The 14,389-nt window shown below is 37.0% G+C and overlaps 1 protein-coding gene across 3 annotated transcripts; it reads left to right on the forward strand.

The window, feature by feature from the left end:
* The first annotated feature begins 463 nt into the window (after positions 1–463).
* On the forward strand, positions 464–13,998 carry LOC111015929 (alpha-galactosidase 3). 3 transcript variants are annotated; one of them, XR_015787108.1, is made up of 15 exons: positions 464–798; positions 890–948; positions 1,258–1,314; positions 1,409–1,440; positions 2,491–2,594; positions 2,682–2,754; positions 2,982–3,040; positions 3,154–3,219; positions 3,834–3,917; positions 5,178–5,242; positions 5,325–5,407; positions 6,102–6,192; positions 7,250–7,308; positions 8,220–11,905; positions 12,016–13,326. XR_015787108.1 is itself a non-coding variant. In XM_088117132.1 (15 exons), coding segments are annotated over exons 1-15 (1,299 nt in total). In that variant the 5' UTR covers positions 464–514; the 3' UTR covers positions 13,487–13,511. The 3 variants fall into 3 exon arrangements, 2 of the variants coding, with proteins under 2 accessions (XP_087973258.1, XP_022146814.1); XM_088117132.1 differs by lacking the exon at positions 12,016–13,326 and adding an exon at positions 13,486–13,511 and having other exon boundaries at positions 8,220–8,401; XM_022291122.2 differs by lacking the exon at positions 12,016–13,326 and adding an exon at positions 13,600–13,998 and having other exon boundaries at positions 466–798; positions 8,220–8,375.
* The last annotated feature ends 391 nt before the right edge of the window (positions 13,999–14,389 follow it).

Below are 14,389 nucleotides of genomic sequence, written 5' to 3' on the forward strand. Positions count from 1 at the left end.
AAAAAATGAGATGATTATCAAACGACATCAAAGTAAATACCATTTGAGACACATCTCTCAAATTTTTTTTTTTTTATAACACAATCCATGTCGCGTTGTCACTTGAGTCTCTATAACTAAGAGTGTTGACGGCCATCCAACACTGTAATGGATGTTACAAGACTCATCCCCAAATGGAGGGGAAGGAAAACTGCAATACCAGAAAGTGAAGTATATCTCCATCCAGCCACGAGCTCACTATGCCACCACCCGCGGGTGGTCATTTGGGACACGTCTCAACTTCAAAGTATGTGTTATAAATCCAACCTCTCCCCTCTCCAACTCTTTAGCTCAATAGCATTAAATTAATTTCTGCAGCAGAATTAGTTGGGAGATGCAACTTTTTGGCCTCAAAATTGAGATGCAACCCCACAATTTATGAGGCCTAGAATTTAATAAGAAGAAGAAAAATAAACTAAGGTACAAGCCAAGTATTATCTTGTTGCTAACTAGAAAAAGTTGACTTTGTTTCACCATGAAAATTTTTTCTTTTATTAGCTTAGTTGTGGCATTGTTTGAACATTGCCTAGCTCTCTTTGGAAATTCATCTCAGCATCGATTAATGGCAATGAGGGCAAGGATCATATCGGTGTTCTTACTGATTTTATCGCTCTCGGGGGCGTCCGAGATGACAGTTGAGCTACCATTGCACGGTTTCGATAGTTCGATTTCCACGTCAAAGTTCCATCAAATTTTTAACAACTCCAAGTATGGCATTCTGCAATTTGACAATGGCTTGGGCAAGACACCTCCCATGGGGTCTCTCTCTTTCTCTATAAGTCTCTAATTCTCTCTCTCTCGTCCCATTTTTTAGAGAGTGTTTTTTTGTAATCTTTCTTTTGCTCATCAGATGGAATAGTTGGAACCATTTTGGCTGCTATGTTGATGCAACTGTCATCAAGGAAACTGGTATTTTCCTTTTATTTTTCTCCTTTTTTGGTACTATTATTCTTAATTTATTAGGCATAATTTCAATTTAGTCCTCGTCATTTTGACCTTTTAATTTAGTTTCAATAATTTTGATTTAGTTTCAATTTGGACTCTATAATTTTAAAAATTTACTATGATTACTATAATTTTAAAAGTTCCAATCAAGATTTTCAAAGTCTCAATTTAGTCCCTAGTTAAATTTCAAAAATCAGTGTTAGTCAATTCCACTCTGATTTTTACTTCAATCCCAACCAATATATGTGAGTGGTAAAAAGTTGGTTTTGACAGCTGATGCACTTGTTTCCAGTGGACTGGCTGAATTAGGCTATGTGTATGTGAATATAGGTAAAATTTCCACCATTTTTAACCACAAACATTTTCTTCATCTTTTGTTCTGTTTTGAAACTAACTTAATTACTATTGTTTCAAATTATTGCAGATGATTGCTGGGCCTATAAGGAGAGAGTTCTGGTTATCTCCTTTCCATTTTGTTCAATAATAAAACAATTATAATTTTTGCCTATGAAATTATATGTGAATTTTTTATTTATTTACAAGTTTTGGTCAATTATTTTGTTTTATTTGGTTTCAATGGATAGATCTCTAAATTTTCAAGTTCACTATATCTTAATTTTTTTTTAATAAAATAGATCCGTGTTGTTAACTCCATTAGCTTAACACTTATATGACATGCTGACTATATATTATTTAATTAGGATTCCACGATGAACCAATTTCAGGTAGTTAGGTTTAGACATTTGATGGTATAAGTATTAAAAACAAAGTTCATAATCGATATGTAGTAATCTATTAGACACAAAAATGATAATCCAGAGGTGCTACCAAAGAATCTTCCTAACACATAAAAAGACCAAATTAACATAATCTTGAGAATTTTCTTAAGGAGAATCTATCCTTCCATTCAAACATTAGTAGGTCTATTCTTTGGTATAACACAGTACGTTCGTGCTATTCTCTGAAATATTTTGTGGAAAAGAAATAATTGATCTTTCTCATATAGTTCTAGATCGAGCGCTCATTTTTGGGAAGATATTAAAATCTCTGCCTCACTTGGTCTTCTAAATCCCTTCCTTTTTATAATGATGACATATTTACCGTTTTGCTTAATTAGAACTAGCATTTTTTTTTAATTGAAATAACTTAACCTCTTTCTTTTATATGTTTATGGTCATTACAATTTGCATGTTTATGATCATTAACGTGCCTTTTTAATGAAATGATAATTATTTTCAACAAATAAACACAACCTTAAAAGTTTAGAGAACCTATTAAAAACTTTTTGCAGTACATATATAAACTAAATAGACACTAACTTGAAAATTTCCGAACCAAAACTTAGCATTTAATTTGTATCAAAAGATCCTATATATTTTATGAGAAAGTGCAAAGTGGCAAAATTAAAAGAGATCAACATATAAAGCCATATAAAAATATAGTGATTTTCAATAAGTTTCATAGAAACTAAAGTCCTTGCTAAGGGGCTCCCATTAACTTGTGCAGGGGCTAATGATTCCTGATGCCAATTCTTTTCCTCAAGGAATTAAAGCTCTTGCTGATTATGTTCATGGGAAAGGCTTGAAGCTTGGAATATATTCAGATGCTGGGTAGGAGAAATAAAATCATCATGTTTTTCTTTTCTCTGTCGTTGTTCTTGCTCATTTCATTAACCTACCGGTGTCGAACCCCTGCAGGGAATTAACTTGCCAACGTCGACCAGGGTCATATGGCCAAGAATTTCGCGACGCAATGATGTTTGCTGATTGGGTGAGTAATTGTAAGCCAACGACCTTTGATATCGACATGGTGAATCCAAATTCTTTTTGTTACTAACTGGTAGCTAACACATTATTGAAGATGCAAATATAATCTTACATCAGTTAACCCTCGACGAAGACCATCTAGGGTACATAAGAAAAAGATAATATTTTTTATTTGTACTACATATTTTGAGTAAGACTAAAAGCAAAATCATACGGGCTTAATTTTGTTAGGGGGTCGATTATTTGAAGTATGACAACTGTTACGATATGGGAATCGAACCACAAAAACGGTTCGCTTCACACTTCTTTCTCTAAATCTTCCTCCTTTGATTATATATTGGTAAATTGGGGATTGGGGCCTAATCCTCTCTGATTTTTTGAAGTTAATCATGTGATTTTCCAGATACCCACCTATGCGAGATGCCCTAAATTCAACTGGCCGAAGCATTTTCTATTCAATTTGTGAATGGTAGGTACCCCTTTATTCACCATCAGATATTTTAAATTTGTGATGGTTTAGTTTTTACCATGAAAAAACTCGCTAGTGACGGTTTAGTTTTACCATGAGAAATCTCATTAGGGATTACAATATTTTACGTCTTTGACAAGATTTTTCATAGTAGAGACAAAATTGTTATAAATTTTAGATTTTTGGAACTAAATTGTTACCTACTAAAATTGAAGGCCTAAATTGTTACTTAATAAATATCTAAGAAAAGTATAAACGATACTTTAGTTTGAGTAACGTGTCCGTGTTGGATATTTCTAACACTTATTGGACACGTGTCAGACATTTATTAGCATAATTATAATGTCGATTCTAGCTTCTAAAAATTGAATATGAGTCCATAACTTGTTAGACTTGTATTGAATATATATAATTACCAACATAATAAGTGGACATAAATAAGTAACAAATAAAAAAAATACATATTTTGAGATTAAAATATATCAAATGTATTTGCATAACTTGAATGATTCATCACGTTGTTTTTATGTCCTAAATTTTTAGAAAGTGACGTATCACCATGTAACATGTCGCGTTGGTTAATACGGTGATTGTAAGTTTGTTTTTAATTGCAGGGGGGTTGATGATCCTGCATTATGGGCTCCAAAGATCGGAAACAGTTGGCGTACAACAATTGACATTAGTGATTCATGGGACAGGTCAGGTTCTACTGTCATTAATTAGGGCAAATTAATAAGGGATTAAGTAAAATTGATTTGAGACGAAATTACCCATCAAAGATATTAAAATTTTACTAAGTTTCTTTAACGACCAAATACTATAGTGTCAAAAAATGTTGTTCACAATATTAACCCAAACTTCAAAGTTTGTATTAAACTCATCTAAGTGGTTACAAATTTTAGTCACTTCCCCTAAATTGATAATGGAAAAATGCATTATTTAACCCTTTTAAAGATGTGTTTAGGAGTGATTTTGGTATGGTTAAAATTAATTTTGTCATTGTCAAAATCATTCTCTTTTCTATTCATTATGTTCGCAAATTAAAAAATTGATTTTAGAAAAGTTTAAAATCACTTTAAACTGATTTTCACCCGGTATAATTAGAGGGTGATTTTGAAAAATCAATTATACTTAAATCTCTTTTTTCAAAATCTCTTATATCATGCCATCACTCCCAAACCAACTCTAAATAAAACTCAAAGTGATTTTTAGCTTTTAGCAAAATGATACAAAGAACATTATAGTTGATAGATTCGTGACGATTATAAAATGTCATTATCAAATTTTAAACTGTCATTAATTACAAAAGAAATTGGTGATGGTTATAAACCGTCGTGATTAGGTTCTTTTTAGGTTTATAAATCGTCGTGGTTAAATTTTTCTTGATTGAAGTGCAATTTTTGTTATTATTTTATTGACCATTATCAAACTATCATGAAATGTGTTTTTTGACATTTTTTAATTGTTATCGAAGATCAAATTGTGACATTTTCTAACTATATCTTTTAACATATTAAGGTATTAATTAGTGATAATTTTTTCATTACCTGTCTTGTTTTCTCTTTTCTTGATGGATGATTCTGCGAACACCTATCCATTTTTTTGACATTTAACAGTTGAGAGTTCGAAGTGAAATTTTTTATTTTTTATTTGGTTTTAAAGACGGTCACAAAATCAATTCGTAACACTTTTTAACGACTTTTCTTTCTTTCGATGTGAGACTATGTTCACATTTTCGATACGGGTATTTCAATTTCTCTCTCGTGCTATCTAAAAACTCTTCAAAACTTGTTTGCCTATAATCCTTCATGTCATGCATGCTTTCAAGTTCTTGAAAAAAGTCACTATCATTATCTCTTTCATAATTGCTTCCATTTGGTTTTAAGGGTGCCTATTAATCTTCATCTATTTGAAGCTGATTGTTTTTTTTTTCTTTTTTCTTTTTTTTTTGGTTGAAGCATGACTAGTATTGCAGATATCAATGATAAGTGGGCAGCCTATGCAGGACCTGGTGGTTGGAATGGTATGAAAATAATGTGATTTTGTCTTTCGAAGTATTGAGATTTCTCCATAATTTGTTCCCAATTTACACCTTCTATGGACAGATCCAGATATGTTGGAAGTTGGCAATGGAGGCATGACTTATAACGAATACCGTTCTCATTTTAGCATATGGGCTTTGATGAAGGTTTTATATCTCTTTCGTCCACTTTTTTATCACGATTATACGATGAATTTCTATATCTACTAACCACCATAGGTTGACCTATTGACATCTACGCACGTGAAAACAGTAAACATACGCTAAAAGAATTTTCGGTAGTTAATTAATTACATATGATATTAAAAATCTTGCGGGTTTTCTGATAATTATTAAATATTGTAGGGTTAAGTAGTTGTTCGATAAGATTGGGTTGAGGAGAGAAAAAAAATAAAAGCTAGTTTTTCATTAAAAAAGAAAAATATATCCAATAAATGTACATGTACTCATCTGTTACCAATACTCACCATGAGTCCTATATATGCCAATTCATATGGACAAATATCAATCTATTAATCATCCTACAGCCACCACGTACAAGTCTATAATAAAGGTGATTAATGTCTTGACCAGTTGAACTTCTTTACTAATGTCTTAACTAGTTTAACTTTGTTCATAATACTGATCTATTAATTGGTCGAGAATATTATACTATTCTATCTACTATGATCAGTTGAAGTATATATCAATACTAATGCATATTGTGTTTTAGGGTTGCAAATAAGGTAAATGACAAAGTTAAAGGGAACGTGTGCTTAACCACATTATTCAAACATGAACTTGATTCCAATTGCAACTTTTCTATCCTCTAAAATCTCAAATTTTGAGCACAAATTTGCAGGCCCCTCTTTTGATTGGTTGTGATGTGAGAAACATGTCTCCCCAAACTTTGGAAATCCTAAGCAATAAGCAAGTCATTGAAGTAAACCAAGGTTAACATTAATGTGTCTTCCATCTTATATTATATTGTTTCCAAGGTTATTCATGGCATGAAATGGGCCTTTTTTTTTCTTTGCACTCAAATCTTTGACATATCTCCAATAATCAAATATCCACGACATTCATCTACATTAAATATTCATCAGAATTAGTTGTCACGTCATTAATTTTTTTAGATATACATATACATATATATACAAACCTTATACATATATATACAAACCTTAGAAGGGTTATTCACGGATTGGATTGGTTCGAGTTGGGATATTTTTGGGACCTTAGAAACACTTTTTTTTATAGTAGCATATTTTGCTTCAAATTACTTGCTAACTTAGGGTCTGTTTGGTTGAAAACTCGGATTCTATTTTTGTTTTCAGATTGAATAAGCCTTTGCCAAGATTTTTTAGATTCATTTTTTAAAACTGACCGTAGAAATTCTGAAAATGACTTTTTTATGTTTTCAATGTTTTCAGATTCAGAATTTGAAATCTTTAAGATGCAGAATTACATTAAAAAATTCTAAAACTTTGATACATACATTACTTCATATTATAAACTCATTTTATGTTTGTTAAAATTAAAACATGTAAAATATAATGTATTCTAAATTATATAATCTTGTAAAATAGTAATCATACAAAATTCATAAAAAATATTAATAAATTAATTAATATAAATTTAGATTAAACTAAATATTTAGCCTGTAACTACCTCTAGTTTACAAATATATTACTAAACAGACCTTGAACAATTTTTAAAATTGAGATTCAATTACAAAATCTACTACCGAACACATATCTGAAAACACTGAAATAATACAACTTTGATTTTCATTAAATCCCTTGTTTTCAAATTTCTGCCAACCAAACTCACCCTTGACTTTCTTATTTGTATCATGTTTATCATTTCAAGTATAAAGAATATTCATATATATATTTTAAAAATAGATAATAATGATTGTTCACATTGAACATATTAATAAAATACTCGTAGTTACAATTACAAGAATATGGATTATTTGCTTAATTTATTATTGATTATTTAATGCAGATCGTCTTGGGATCCAGGGAAGAAAGATTAAAGTTTCAGGAAAAGATGGTTGCCTTCAGGTATTCCAATTTCTGCATCACTTTATGGATTGTAAAATTATAAAAATAAAAATAATAAAAATTCTTAACAAATACATGTTCACTTTTTTAAATGAGTTAAAATTTAGGTTATGATCTTTTTTTTTTCTCCATTTTAGTTTGGTTCATTTTCGTCAAAATATTCACTTTAGTATATTGGCTTCATTTAGTTCTGGTACTTTTTAAAAGTAACAATTTTGGCCACTTAATTTTATTTTTAATCTTATTTTTTCTATCACAGTATCAACGTAACACTGCACTCAATATATTTCTTGAAATGTAATCATGACTTTATATTAATTAGTTTTCATTACGTATATAACTTGTGTTGATCAAAATGTGCCAAAAAATGGACCAAAATGGTTACATTTTAAAACTACAAAGACTAAAATGAACATTTTAAAATCATATAAACTAAAATGAACTAAGTTGAAAACACATAAAATAAAATAAAAAAACAAAAAAAAAACTTTGAAAGTACATATACCAAAATGAACCAAAGCTGAAAGTACAGTAATAAAAAATAGTATTTTAACCAAAAAATTTATTACTATTAATATTATTGTGTCTGGTATTTTATTGATATATATATATATATATATATATATATATAATTTTTTGTCAATTTTTTTTTCATGATACTATAAAATGTCGATTCACTTCTCATGTTGTGTTAAATTCATGAACATATAGAAATATTGATGAAAATTTAATACCCTGGTATATATCTTAGTATATATATTAATATTATTTGGGAGCAGCCATTGTTGCAACTAAATTCAGTAATTTGTCATATTTGAGTCTGCATTTCTGTAGATTGATATTTCATTTTGGTGTACAATTGAAAAACAAACAAAAATGAATGAATAAATAAAGAGTTGTATTGATTACAGGTTTGGGCAGGTCCTCTATCTGGTCAATATGGATCTGAGATGAGGTTGGCTGTTGTTCTTTGGAATCGATGTTCATATGCTTCAATGATCTCCATAACTTGGCTTGAACTTGGCTTTATATTAGACTACATTTTCTCAGTGAGAGACTTGTGGGAGGTCAGCATTCTCAATTACTTTACATAATATCCTGTGACGCCTACTGTGGTAAATACTTATGCTAGGAGGGGTAAAGGGGTAAATATCCCCAATTAGAGTACAAGGGAGAACTTTGGGGGTAATGGGGTACTTGTGCTTTTGTGTTATGTTAGAATGTTTATGTCTTGTCTTTTGGGAAAAGTATTGTATGTCAGAGGAGAGCTCCAACCCTCTCGAACGGTTGGTACTGTGTAAGCCTTCGGGCACAACCTTTGTGTTTTGAATTTCATTTTGTAGGCAAGAGTCCTTGCAACTTGGTATCAGAGCACGTTGTCCTGGGAAATAGGTCAAGATGACGCAAAAGAAACTAGAGGAACGTTGCGAAAACAACGAAAAAGAGCTGGAAGAGATTAAGGACAGCTTAAGGTCGATATCGAATCATATAGAAGAACACGGGAAGTGGTAACCATGCTTGTTTCGGAGTTTTCGGCATCTAAATCAAGAGAAGGTTCAACATCGGAGGGAGAAACATCAGGTCAGAAAAGCAAATTTGCAGAAGAAATGGGCAAAGACGAATGAAGGGGAGAACCACCGGGAAAGTGGGAGGAAGAGCATTATGATCGGAGTAAGTTCAAAAAAGTAGAGATGCCAATATTCTCCGGAGATGACCCAGATGGGTGGTTGTTCAGAGCGGAACGATACTTCCACATACACCGACTCACGGACACGGAGAAGATGACCGTCGCAGTTATCAGCTTCGAAGGGGATGCCCTATCATGGTACCGTTGGGAAACCAGAGAAGAGGACTTCGCTAACTGGTACGACCTCAAAATCCGGTTATTTGTACGGTTCAGGCCGTCGCAAGAGGGGAGTCTATGCGCTCGATTTCTGGCTATACGACAAGAAGGGACAATTATGGAATACTGCCGATTGTTCGAAGAATTGTCAGCACCAGTGAAGGGTCTATCAGACGAGGTTATGAAAGGTATGTTTGTCAACGGTCTCCACCCACTCATTAGGGCCGAAATATTAAGTAGAGAAGTTACAGGTTTGCGCAGAGTCATGAGAACGGCCTAGTTCATCGAAGACCGTAATGCAGTGGTGCAGTAGTACAGTGAGCCCCAAAAAGGAAATACCCATGGGCCGGCCCAATACAACCTCAAAAGTAACCCCAAACCAGCTGTTGTTACGCCTGCCACGCGTACGGTAACCCTAGCCAGCAGACCTACCACGTTTCCCACGACTACGCCCGCAACAAGGAAAGATGGGAATTTCAAAAAACTTTCAGAGACAGAGTACCTTGCACGCAAAGAGAAAGGTTTGTGTTTTCGATGCGATGAGAAGTACTTCATAGGTCACCGGTGCAAAAACCAGGAATTGATGGTGCTAATGGCTCACGACGACGAAAACGCTGAGTTTGCGATGGAGTGCGATGAGCGTGAGGCGACGTCGGAAGTCATGGGTGAGCGAGCTGAACTATCCTTGAACACAATCGTTGGTTTTTCAACCCCGGGAACGATGAAACTTAAAGGGGAGATAAATCAGATGGCGGTGGTGGTGCTCATTGATTGTGGAGCAACCCACAACTCCCTATCTCAAAAGATCATTGATGCCCTAGGCATCCAGACTGTAGAAACCTCAAATTACGGGGTCGTCATGGGAACCAGAGTAGCGGTCAAGGGAAAGGGGATCTGCAAAGGGGTGGTGCTCAAGTTGCCCAGACTGACCGTGTTAGAAAATTTCCTACCATTGGAGCTTGGGGGAATCGACGTCGTGTTAGGAATGCAGTGGCTCTGCACCTTGGGATCTATGGAAGTGGATTAGAGTGCTCCGACGATGACGTTCACCCGGTACGGAGCTCAGATTGTCCTTAAAGGGGATCCGTCTTTGACCAAAGCAGAGGTCACGTTGAAACTCTTAGCTCGCAATTGGGACGATCAGGACCAGGGCTTCCTGGTAGAGTTACGAGCCCTGACGGGACTCATGGAAACAACAGAGGAACCCATGGCCACCCCTCCCCCAGCAAGACCTACAGCGGTGGAACGATTGTTATCCGAATATCAGAACGTCTTCCAGTCCCCCACTGACCTTCCTCCACACCGGAAAATAGAACACCGAACTCAGTTAACTAAGGGACACGCGCCAATCAATGTGCGACCGTACCGTTACCCGTATGCTCAGAAGACAGAGATCGAACGACTCATACAAGAAATGTTGACGGCAGGCATAGTCCCTCCTAGCGTGAGCCCGTATTCGAGCCCGATTCTGCTAGTGAAGAAGAAAGACGGAAGTTGGCGATTCTGTGTGGACTATCGAGCCCTGAATAGTGTTACCATTCTGGATAAGTTTCTGATACCGGTCGTAGAGGAATTACTTGACGAACTCCATGGGTCGCAGATATGCTCGAAGATCGATCTGAAATCGGGGTATCATTAGATTTGGGTGGATGAAAGGGATGTTGAGAAGACGGCATTTCGCACTCACGAAGGACACTATGAGTTCTTAGTGATGCCCTTTGGCCTCACAAACGCACCGGCGACATTCCAATCCCGGATGAACCGGATATTCCGGTCGTTTCTCCGCAGGTTCCTCCTTGTCTTTTTTGATGATATTCTAATCTATAGTTCTGATTTGCAGTCCCATCTTCAGCATCTGGCAGTGGTGTTCGGCATTCTGAGGGACAACTCCCTTTACGCCAACCTTAAAAAATGTCAGTTTGCACAAGATCGCATTGAATATTTAGGACATTGGGTCTCGGCCAGGGGAGTCGAAGTCGATCCAGAGAAGGTGCACGCAATGTTATAGTGGCCCACACCCTCAAATTTGAAGGAGTTGCGAGGGTTCCTCGGGTTAACCGGGTACTACCGCAGATTCGTATCCAACTATGGTGCCCTGGCCGCCCCGTTAACCTAACTCCTCAAAAAAAACGCTTACGAGTGGACAAAACAAGCTACAGAAGCCTTCAACCGCCTCAAACGGGCAATGGTAACAATGCCGGTTCTTGCCTTACCCGATTTCAGCTTGCCGTTTGTGGTGGAAACAGATGCGTCCGGATTCGGGCTTGGGGCAGTCCTATCTCAACAGAATCGACCCATAGCGTATTTCAGTCAAACCTCGTCTTCACAGGCACAATCGAAATCAGTCTACGAGAGGGAACTCATGGCTATTGTCCTCGCGGTTCAACGATGGCGCCCATACCTCCTTGGGCAGAAATTTTTGGTACGCACTGACCAACAAGCTCTGAAATACCTCTTCGAACAACGGATTACCCCGCCGGAGTATCAGAAATGGGTCTCAAAATTGCTCGGATACGACTTCGAGATTCAATACCGCCCGGGACTTGAAAATAAAGTCGTTGATGCTCTTTCTCGGATGCCCCCGACCGTCCCTCTGGCAACCCTCACGACCCCTGCACCTTTGGACGTAACTGTGGTCCAAGCTGAGGTAGCGCAAGACCCACATTTCACGGAAACATTGGCCCAACTTCATTCTAACTCGGACAGTGTACCCAGATTCTCTCTGCAACAAGGGAAATTGATGTACAAGGGCAGGTTGGTACTTTCTCAAACTTCTTCATTGATCCCTACTATCCTACACACATACCATGATTCAGTCTTTGAAGGGCATTCGAACTTTCTAAGAACATACAAGCGCTTGACAGGGGAATTGTATTGGCCGGGCATGAAGCAAGATGTGAAGAAATATGTGGAAGCGTGCCCCATTTGTCAACGTAACAAATCAATCGCCGCTTCCCTCGTCGGCTTACTCCTGCCCCTGCCACATCCGGATCGAATCTAGGAGGATATCTCCATGGACTTTATTGAAGCATTGCCAAAGTCGATGTCGTACGACACTATATTGGTGGTGGTGGACCGCCTAAGCAAGTACGCGAACTTCATTCCGGTAAGCCACCCCTTCTCCGCCAAATCTCTTGCTGCTATGTTTATACAAGAAGTGGTCCGTTTACACGGGTTTCCCTGTTCTATTGTGTCTGATCGCGACAAAATCTTTTTGAGCCACTTCTGGAATGAGTTATTTCGCCTGCACAACACCCATCTTCATTGTAGCACTGCATACCACCCACAATCCGACGGGCAAACGGAGAGAGTCAATGGTTGTGTGGAGACCTATCTCCGCTGTTTCTGCAGCGAAAAGCCGAAGCAATGGAGCAAATGGCTTGCGTGGGCGGAATATTGGTATAATACCACCTACCATGGATCCATCAACACTACTCCTTTTCAAGTGGTATATGGCCGAGCACCCCCCCCCCCCCCCCGGTGATGTATGGTGATCAACGAACCCCTAATGCAGACCTAGACCTTCAGTTGGCAGAGTGGGACCAAGCGCTTGCGGTTCTCAAGGAAAGGCTAGCAGAAGCACAAAACCACCAAAAGAAATTCGCTGACCGCCACCGCCGCGAGGTGGAATTTGCTGAAGGAGACCTAGTCTATTTGAAGATCCGCCCGTACCGTCAAACCTCACTAGCGAAGCGCCGTTGTGAGAAGCTCACCCCCAAATACTTCGGCCCCTATACCATTCTGTCGCGCGTAGGAATAGTTGCCTATAAGTTGGACCTCCCAACCGAAGCATCCATCCACCCGGTCTTCCATGTTTCACAATTAAAGAAAGCTCTGGGGGCAAATAACACACTTCAGGATCACCCACCAAACCTAACAGAGCAGTTGGAGTGGGTCACGGAGCCCTTGGATGTGCTTGCTGTCCAACGTAACCCGACGACTGAGGAATGGGAGCTGTTGATCCAATGGAAAGGGTTGTCGAAGCACGAAGCAACGTGGGAAAGCCTATCTACAATTCAGCAACAATTTCCGGATTTCCACCTTGGGGACAAGGTGTCTTTCTCCCCCGAGGGTAATGTGAGGCCTACTGTGGTAAATACTTATGCTAGGAGGGGTAAAGGGGTAAATATCCCCAACTAGAGGACAAGGGAGAACTTTGGGTGTAGGGGGGTACTTATGCTTTTGTGTTATGTTAGAATGTTTATGTCTTGTCTTTTGGGAAAAGTATTGTATGTCAGAGGACAGCTCCAACCCTCTCGAACGGTTGGTACTGTGTAAGCCTTCGGGCACAACCTTTGTGTTTTGAATATCATTTTGTGAGCAAGAGTCCTTACATATCCATCAAACACTTCGTTATTTATTCGTGCCTGTATCCGTGCTTCTACCTTGACCATGTCACCGACATGTTGCTCGATCTAACTTGATTGTCTCGTCGCCAATAATTGCAGCACAAATTTGTTCTAATTGGACGTGATTCGTTTGGGGCTGAAGTTGACTCTCATGACTGCAAGATGTACATTATCACATATATCCCCTTGTTTGGAGGCCAAGAAAGCAATATGAAGGCGTAAAAGAACTAGATTATATCATTACTTCGATAAAAAATAAAAGAAAGAAAAAAAAGACTACTAATTAGAGGTCGAAAGATTTGAACCTATACCTTAAACTAGCTGGTTTCTTTATTAGGAGAGACAACGAGCCGTTCGGCCCCCACCGGATTAGGAATGCAAAGGCCTTTCTCCTTTGAAAAGAGACTTGGGAAAGAAATACTTATAGTTTGAATGACAGTGAAGGATAAGAATAGGTTCCTCTTTATCCTTATAAAGTATGACTATAATTATAAATGATGTTTCTATCTAGAACCTAAAGTGAGACCCTAAAATCAACCAGTCTCTTCATCAGGAGAGACGATGATAGTTATTGTTTGACTGTCCTTGAATATAACAATGATGGTCAACTTATACTCTAAATTTACAATTGCATCAAATTAGACAGAAAACTTTGATATGGCAATTTTTACCTACTATTAAGTTTCCATTACATTTACTCACTAATATTAGAAAGAAAATTTACAAAGGTAATTATCAAGTAAATCTTCCAAAAACACACCAATTTCAACAAAAATCCAACCTTAGAAGAAATCTTTATCCGAAAGCCCTAAGGTAAAAATTATAACATCTATCCATGGTCATTCAAGCAATTGTAAACGAATAGTAATGCAGAAAGATGCATCAGACT

The sequence above is a fragment of the Momordica charantia genome, assembly GCF_013281855.1.
Source record: "Momordica charantia cultivar OHB3-1 chromosome 9 unlocalized genomic scaffold, Mcharantia_2.0 BLBB01000009.1, whole genome shotgun sequence".
In the NCBI taxonomy this organism is placed as follows: domain Eukaryota; kingdom Viridiplantae; phylum Streptophyta; class Magnoliopsida; order Cucurbitales; family Cucurbitaceae; genus Momordica; species Momordica charantia.